Source organism: Manduca sexta, chromosome 23 (genome assembly GCF_014839805.1).
Source record: "Manduca sexta isolate Smith_Timp_Sample1 chromosome 23, JHU_Msex_v1.0, whole genome shotgun sequence".
NCBI lineage: Eukaryota > Metazoa > Arthropoda > Insecta > Lepidoptera > Sphingidae > Manduca > Manduca sexta.
In genome coordinates, this window is record NC_051137.1 from 8,688,855 (window position 1) to 8,698,438 (window position 9,584).

The 9,584-nt window shown below is 41.6% G+C and overlaps 1 protein-coding gene across 1 annotated transcript; it reads right to left on the reverse strand.

Annotated features, from left to right (window-relative positions):
* Positions 1–3,744: 3,744 nt before the first annotated feature.
* LOC115454963 (activity-regulated cytoskeleton associated protein 1-like) lies at positions 3,745–6,137 on the reverse strand. Its single transcript, XM_037442101.1, has one exon. It carries the CDS (start codon positions 5,740–5,742, stop codon positions 4,678–4,680), a length of 1,065 nt encoding a protein of 354 aa, XP_037297998.1. The 5' UTR covers positions 5,743–6,137; the 3' UTR covers positions 3,745–4,677.
* Positions 6,138–9,584: the final 3,447 nt, after the last annotated feature.

The following is a 9,584-nucleotide window of genomic DNA, read 5'->3' on the forward strand; positions in this document are numbered from 1 at the left end:
GCAGTACTTTTCGTCAATCGTCGGAATCGTCATTAATTCAGTAACCTTACATAGGTTTATAACAAAAAGTAACACGTACATAGGTTATAGCGAGAAGTACTTAAGTACAAACTTTATTCGGTCGCTCGGAGTACCAAAGTCTCCAAGGTCAGTGGCCCAAGGTCCCTCTAACCTCCAAGAGCCCTAGGCAGTGCCACAGCCACGTACCTATCCACCTACTACATACTAAATCAATAATACTCAGCGATTTAGAATCTGTAGCTACTTATCTAATTAGCTATAGGTTCCGGGTTGGCTAAACACCTATGATTTAAATAGAAATGAAGCTCGTTTCTGCGGAACCGTACCGAAATGCTAGACGTCTATCACTTCGGAATACTTAATTAGCAAATTAGTCCTACACAACATTGAATGCATCCTGCGTGTCATGCCATTTTCAACCGTAAGTAACTATCTACCCACTAATTTTCGTTGATGATCTGGACCAGACACCTGAGACATCCACCTTAAAAGTTCACTTACAAGGTGATAATGGTGTTATTCTTATATGTAGTAAAAAATATAAACAGGTAGAAAAAAATTATGACATTCTAAACATAAACCCTGAACTAGTAAAAAAATAGTATAGTGATAAATATATCTATCTATCGTTAACGTTAACAATTTATTAGTAAGCCGTGAAAAAACGAGTTGTAAAAGAAACATCATACATAATGTTAAAAAATTAACGCTAATATTTTTATAAATAGTGATGAAGACTTGTTGGGATATCTATATCTATACATACTTTATCACATTGGACTCTAAACTTCAGTGAGAGTTGAGACAGCTAGATTGGTCATTTTGCTTACTGGAGATCTTCAGGTTCAATTATATCATTACTGTGAAACTGACATTACTACAGACTGCCTCGGTGGCGTAGTTGTAACTGTACATGTAGAAGTACGACTACCGCGCTGAGGTCCTGGGTTCGAATCCCAGGTCGGGCCAAAATAATTGTGACTGGGTTTTTCCATCTTAAAAAATTACTCAGTCGCAGCTCGGAGTCAGGAAGTTGGCGGTATGATACCCCCGTGCCTCGGAAAGCACGTAAAGCCGTTGGTCCTGCGCCTGATCTCTCACCGGTAATGTCAGATTGCCGTCTCACCGGACTATGAGGATGAAGGAACAGAGAGTACACCTGTGTATTGCGCACACACTTGTGCACTATAATATATCCTGCGGACCTGGCTGATCTCCGTTGAGATTGGCCGCCGTGGCCGAAATTCGGCTAGGAGGGGATTCATATCATTACTGAGAGGGTTGTGCACATGTATGGGAATTTAAAATTTTCTTTATTACCTATTTCGCGAGTACCTATGAATAAACTGCCCTAAACAATAAAAAAAAATCATTTTTTTCTATATATCATGCACTGTAGTTTATACCTTAAGCTGATTTTGAAAAGAGCAACACCAGAGTTTCTTTCCCGTTCTTCTCTGGTGAGAACTGGTTTCCGAACAGGTGCTAGAGTTTATATTGACGGAATCTAATCTAATTTATAACATTTTACAGGTTCAAATAAATCATTTCATTACATTCCATATCTTCGTAATCCGCATTCTACCCAAATTAACAAATCATCTTGCATTAAATTTTCAATGAGTTGGCCGTCTTATAATAAGTTCTGGACTTATATATGTCGAAGTGAAAACTCTTTACTTGGTTATTTTTTTACATGACCGGCAAAATATCACCGGTGTATATTTATTTTCCAGACAGTTATTCAATTATTGAAACACTTCTTTACTTCACTAACAATTTACTGCATAGTGACACTAGCGGAATACACAATGTGCTCGGTTCGAGCGTCCAAATAAGACTCGTACAAAAACTTCTACAAGATTCTTGCTCTCGTCGTTCGGCCGGTCCTTATATTGACAGCAGTCGACCTCCCTCCTCTTCTAATACTTCCTCGATGTAATGATAGATGGCGCCACTATCGCTCCGGAAATTCACCAATTCAACGAATAACGAGGTGCTGCGGCGACATATATATTTTTTAAATAAAAGTAACATTAAAATTGGCTGCATAGATATCGCCAGGTGCAAAGAAATATTTTCGGTAGTTATGATAAATTTGTCCTTAGATATCTACAGTCGCTGATAAAGTAAAGTAATATTATAAAGATATAAAATTTGATATTATAACAACTTTTCGTTGTGGGTTCGGGGCGAATCGAATTGGAAAAGCGCGCGTGATTGACGACTAAGAATTTATTATTATTTGACACATAATCAATAATATACACAGCTACACAATATAAACGCAAATACATTTAGGGACTAAAAACGGTATCGCGACGGAGCTCGGGTGATGCGTGTGCGCGTGTGGCGAGGGCCGGCAACGGACTGGCGACACGTCCCCGAGCCGCTACGTGGCTGTCCATTGGCCGAGCGGTAACGCGAGGCCGTAGGTAAAACGCTTCGCGCATGCGCGCTAATCGCTCGGCGCGTTTTAAAATTCGGACACGTTATATCCTCCCCCTCCGAGTCACTACAACGTCCCGTTTGTGACTCGGCAACAACAACGTGACGTGGCCGTCCGCGAGGGCGCCGAGGCTGTACTGGGGCTGAGAACTGACCAGACTCACTATTATACGGCTTCAAATCAGAAGCATGAAACTTTCCTAAAATTTTGGCATCTAAGTCACTGACTTCGTAAGTAGTAGAACTAACAACTTTACTTATTCGATAAGGTCCATCACGTTTGGGCATAAATTTTCTGGTCCTACCTTTGGATGCATCACTGAGTAGATGAGTAGATACAAGTACTAAATCACCTACATGGTACTGTGTAGTCTATCGCGTCTTATCAGCATACTTTTTCCTATCATCTTGACGAAACTCAGCCCTATCTCTAATAATATCCCAGTTATCTATGAACCTACGAAGGTATGGGGTGATCTGAGGGAGGAAATTCTCTTTATCTAATATGGCTCTTAAATCACACTGCGCATCAAATGGGGTTCGCATTTCTCTGGCGAACATAACGTGCGCGGGACTGGATCCTAGGGTGGAACACATGGCACTATTCGTAGCAAATCGTATTGAAGGCAAAAATTCTGGCCATCGGCGGTGCTCATTTCTCACTAGGATCGAGAGCTGTGTCCGTAAATCCCGATTCTTTCTCTCTGCAGGAGTGAGGCGATATGGAGGTACTGATATAGGCGGATGATCCCCAGTGTCGATATGGTGTTCGGCATACGGAGTGGGAGCTCCCCCTGGTCCGAAGACTTCTTCATTATCGCCTAAAAGTGAAGCTAGCCTCTCACGTTCGGGAGGACTAAGCATGGTTCCCTCGTCTTCTCTTAGGAACTCAGCAGCAGAACAAGACGCAAGGCTGTTAGAATACTCATATTCTAATGGATATACTTTTCCAGAACCATGAAAGCGCCATGTGGAAGTAGCAAAATTAATTTCCAATCCGGCTGCTGTTAAAAAATTGATACCTAACAGTGTATCATTGTCCATCGCATCGGGAAAAACAGAAAATTCTACATGAACACTCCTACCTTGAATCTTGACTTCAAGCGTCGTTGACAGCATCTGGCGTGTTAGCCCGGAACCGTCGGCGAGCTTAACACGCATTGGGCTTGGTTTGAAGAGTTGATTATGCTGTTTCAGTAGGGCGTAGAGTGTGGTTCCGGCAATGGATCCTTTAGACGCGGTATCGATTAAGCCCATTCCTTTAATTCCTAAAATCTCGATACCTAAAATGGGTCGCCGAAATGTTCCTTCATGGCAAGAGTTAACTGATGAGAAGGTAACGAACCTCTCATTATTGCGTTTCGAAGCCGGACCACTTAAATTATTCATTTTCAGATTGTTTCCTGGTAAATTCTTAGTGACCCTGTTCAGTAAACCGGTTTTCGAAATTTGTCCCGAAAAATTCATGGTCACCCTACTTTGTGAGCCCATTTTCGGAATTTGTCCCGGAAAATTCATGGTCACCCTACTTTGTGATGGACACTGTTGAGACCTAACATTGTTGATAACGCGATGTCTACTATGCAATATAGGTAAATCACAATACTTATGCAAACCATTATTTACGATACACTTATTATAGTTAGGTTCCCTAGGAAGCAATAACTCACATTTACTAGGTACACGAGTGCGATTAAAAGACTCCCCCTGAATTACAGGACGAGATGGCACATTCATAATACTTTTATGCTTAACTTGTTTATAGGGAACATTCATATTACGTTTACAAACAAAATTACTATCGGGGAATATACTTTCGTTATTATACGAACTATTAATAAGACTAGGTTCTGTAGTGGTGAGTCCTGTGTTTACATTAGCACAGTTTGAACTTGCAAAGTTAACACTACAATTACGAGAACACGAGTCAGGTACAACCCCAGTACAAACCATAGGATAGGTATCAAAATTACTTACGTGCGCGGACGCCTTACCAGCAGCCGTTGCAGGAGGGGTCGGATATTTTCGCGATTTTGAGCTCGACATCGGAATAAAATCAGTCGCGCTAAAATTTGAATTACACTTAGAACGATTAGGACGCATCACTCCGCTCTCGCCGCATCCATAACACGATATAATATTATTATTCTTATTGTTTATATTACTATCACGAGCACGACCTACACTTTGTAATAATTTACGACACTGTTAACGTGTATGTCTATAGTTTTTACAATAAACACAATACGACGCTTTCCTAATCGGAGTAGCGTTGGAGTCGATGCTTGGTATATGATGACGCGAAGAACCCTCTGCTGTCGAAGACTGACGGTTGTAAGAAGCTCGTTGCGTTGACGGCCGCATCGTCGCGGTCGTCGCAGGCGTCGGCGATATAGCGCGGGCGCGCGTAACAACGGCGGCACCCTTTGAGGTGTCGGCGCGCGTAACAGCGGCGGCATTCTTTGAAGTGTCGGCGCGCGCCTTTTGTGAATCCGCTGTGGCTTCCTCGATGCTTCGAGCTTTGTGAAGGAAGTCATTAAAATTAGAGAACTCTTCTCTTCGAAGTCGTTTACGTATGTTATAATTAAGGAGTCCGTAGATCATATCCAACTGGACTTTTTCAGTGAGGTCCCCGCTGGGTAGACGTGCTAAATGGGCGCGCGCTTTAGCCACAAAAATCTCTGTTTTCTCTTGAAGCCCTTGTGGGTTGGAGAAGAGTTCCACGTATATACGATGTGGCGGTCGGCTATCTCCGAAAGCGCTGCGCAAGCATTGAAGTGCGCTATCCCAAGTGGTGATGGTCTGTTTTACTCCTTGCCACCACGTGGCTGCTTCGTGAGTAAGCAGCATTGATAGCCCACGTAGAGCGTTAGTGTCGCTAACGTTGGCACAGTCTTTAAACGCTTCCACTGCATCAATAAAACCATCGAGTGACTCCGATGTCGCTCCGCTGTAACGAGCCTTACACGTTGCGAAGTTGCCTGGTGCAGGTTGAGCAGAGGACGTAGGTATGGCCGGCGCGGGTGAAACACGCGCGGGCGAACAAGATGGCTGACGGGCATCTAGAACTTTATCAAGCAGGCGTTCGAAATGTTCCGCTTGCGCTTGCTGCAAGAATGTCATCATAGAGGCGATATCGCTCGCCGTGATGCACGCCGAACCTTCAGTCACGGACACGCGGCGCCGCTCCGTTAACCTTGGCGTCGCCATTTCTTCTTGTTCCAAGTCGAAGTACTCGGTTTGACGTCGTTTGTTCCGTGCCGTACGTGGCATTTTGGAACGATCACGTAACAATTAGTTAGCACTTATTCACAAAACTTATTCGGCCTTCTCGTTGGGCAGCCAGTTTTATAACAACTTTTCGTTGTGGGTTCGGGGCGAATCGAATTGGAAAAGCGCGCGTGATTGACGACTAAGAATTTATTATTATTTGACACATAATCAATAATATACACAGCTACACAATATAAACGCAAATACATTTAGGGACTAAAAACGGTATCGCGACGGAGCTCGGGTGATGCGTGTGCGCGTGTGGCGAGGGCCGGCAACGGACTGGCGACACGTCCCCGAGCCGCTACGTGGCTGTCCATTGGCCGAGCGGTAACGCGAGGCCGTAGGTAAAACGCTTCGCGCATGCGCGCTAATCGCTCGGCGCGTTTTAAAATTCGGACACGTTATAATATAAAAAAAAACCCTCAAATTGAAGGTATCCAATTAGGTGTTTGGTACCATGTAAAACTATCACCCGCATGCGATCCGGCCTATTATAGGTCAATCAGTCTTCTTAGTAGGTAAGAAACTTAATGAACGGATCTTCCTCAAACGTCTCAAAATAGTAGCTGATTTTGTCCGGAGCAGTTCGGTTTTCGCAGTTTCGAGCATCACATCTCCGTGTCACGGAACGTGTTTAGAATGCGTTTATGTACAAAATCCGTACCGATGCTCTTGTTTTCGATGTCGAAAAAGCATTCGACAGTTTGGCACAACGGCTTACTTTTAAAACAGTAGGTACACACGCAATGTACCCACACAGCTCGTGTACATTATACGAGACTTTTAGTCGAATCGCGGTATCAAATATCTCGTGGAGGGATTTCTGTCTTTCTGACACACCACCACCGCGCCGGAAGCCCGCAAGGTTCCGTCCGCTCTTTCTCCATTTAATTTCTCGCTGTCCACAAGCAATATTCCAAAATTAAAAGACGCTCATCTGGCGCTCTACCTACCTCTACGAGTACCTCATCCCTGATCAGAAGTTAACGTTCGTCCCACTCGTGAACGCGGTACGCGCGCGAACCACATTCGCCATGGATCAATTATATTGGCTCATAAATGACAATAGTAAAATATGCACCCGCAACAAGATTAAGATCCGATAATGACATACGCGTCGCCCGCACATATCTAAATATCGCCTGCTCGACTTCAACGTCTGCAGGTCTTGCAAAACAATTTCTTATGACGCGGTATTGGTGCCCCGTGGTGGTACGTTCACAACCTCAACCTCCACGTGGAAACAAATATACCGGCCATCAGCTACTTAATGCATATGGCCAGCAAACGCCACTTCGATCGGGCGGTAAACCATCCGAACACGCTAGACTGTCATAATTCGATTTATACTCCATTCGACCGCGCTTACTGGAGGCGGCTACGTTCAGTTCTAAGCGATCCAGAGGACTATAGCACACTTGCCATTCGCCATAAACACGAATTCCTGAAATTCATACATCCTGCAAGATTGCAGCTCCGTCCGCGCCGCAGAGGACGTCACCACGTTCCACGTCCCCCTGATCCTTCTAATAGTTCCGGCCCGCGCATCAACGAATATGGTAATGGATAGAAAGTTTGGTACGCTCATCTCTTAATCGTTCATGTCTCATGCTCTCCTGCGGACGTCTTTAGCCGAAATTACAAACCTGTTAGTGGATTGCCCTCGGCATGGTCACTTAATTTTTCAAGTGTGTCCGGACGACTGTACATACTTCATTTGTTACAAAATTATTCCGTCGAATTAAAATGTAGATTTTAGAAATCGTTCTTCTTATAATATTAGAGTAGCACTAGAACTGCTTGATTCAATGTTGGGCTTATACATTTGTAACGGCATTCTGAATTCCGAAACGTTATTTAGATTTGAACCGCACCGCTCCGGATCCAATATAATTTTGTATTACTACCTCAGAAATACATTGAACTTTTCCGTATGTTAAAAAAAATAATTCTTAGAATGATTTGATACACTAATAATTTCACGAGCATTCAGGTTTCAGACCCGGAATTCATTCCATATTATTCAGCTAACGTTGAGTTGAAAAGTAACAAAAAATCAGAATTTTTAAAGGTGTGAGGCTAACATCCGTTTTTCTAATTTTAAGGTTATATTTAAAAGTTGAAAAGAAAATGTAAAAATAATTAATAATCATGGATATTTCTGCCTTTAAAATTTCGTCATATTAAATTTTAAAGGCCGAAATATCCATGATTATTAATTATTTTTACATTTTTCTTTCAACTGCGAGAACTAATCACTAACTAGACGTGAATTTAAATTCTTTACTTGCCAATACTTGTTTAGTTACCCAGATTAAAGCCGAAACAAAATGTATGAAAATGGACCTTGAGGTATCGCCTTAAATTCAGAGCACCATTACGGATGTAATATGAGCTGAGCCATAGACCTACACACCCTCCACGGAGTTAATAAAATATTATTAAATAATAATTTAGAAGGTAAGTATATAACCTCGATATATATGTACTACGTACTAAATTTGGCGTTCCGAAAACTTACTGTGTTCAACTGAAATGAACTGCAATCCATACATCTGACTTTATGGTTTCAACAATGACAGCGTGTGTACGGAGCGGTGCTTATAATATAAGAACTCATGTTTGTGTAAACAAAGCATGTGAATAAAAATTATTAGTCCAATAAATAAAATTATTTTTATGTTTAAATTGACTTGAAAACGGTTGCACTCTAGTTTATTGGTCTCTGGGTTGCACCTCTACCTCAGAACAATGACAAGCATAGAAGTAATACTATGACATTTGAGTGTACTCTGTCTTTGACAGCAAGAAATTTAATTGTGTTGCGATCCCTTCTGACATCTTATCGATATCGATAGATGCTTTGTCTATCGGCTATGGTAAATTCACAGACCTGCTAAAATAAACACTTTTCGGTCAGTCAACTACAAACCGTTGCAAATTGCTATTTTAGATAAAGGCTAAAAAAGATATCAAAACCCTGATTTGGTATTCAAGTACCAAAAGAAGTCTGGGTATATAAAAGTACTCGTTAAAAAGCTGTTAAATTACAATAAACTATAGAACTACCGCCTTTCTTCGAACTAAATTTTGTCCAATTTTCATTTGCTATTTACAGCAGTTTCCATGCCTTCCGAAATGTCATTCACACAAAAATGGTTTAGCACTTAGATTATTAAATTACGAAAATGTTAGAAATTTCGGAAGGAATAGAAACCGCTGTAAGTAACAAACAAGAACTCGGCCGGAATTTCGTCTAGGAGAAAGCCAGTACGCCTTCTGTTCTTTTCTGACTTTCTTAAAGATTAAAAGATACCCAAGAGGTGTGATTTGACAGAAGCTACTAAAATGGGACAGTAAAATTAAAACACAGCGGTATCATTCATGTCACATATGTTTGATAACTTATTTCAATGTTAATAAAACTTTGTCGAAATGCTTAGAGCAAACAAGGTGCTGTTTTTTCCAATTGGGACGAGCTATGGCAACGATCCATTTTTGCCTCATAGCGTCATTTGTGGGGAATCTGCAATGAAACACATTGTATGAAACACACTATGAAAATCAGATAGTTTCCCCGACCCCAACCTTCGCGCACGATTTCCAAGTGGCTTTTACCACTACACCACCGTATATTGAAAGTAAAAGGCAATTTATGCAAAATAGTAAACTACAATATACTAACATCTACTTATGTTATCGACAGAATATGCAGCACAACACTATTGAACACGATTACGTAAATTGGTAAAAATGAAAAATACTTAATAATGACTGGATCGAATGGCCAACAGCAGATTATAATATGACTACAGCATAATAAAGTATATTTAATAACA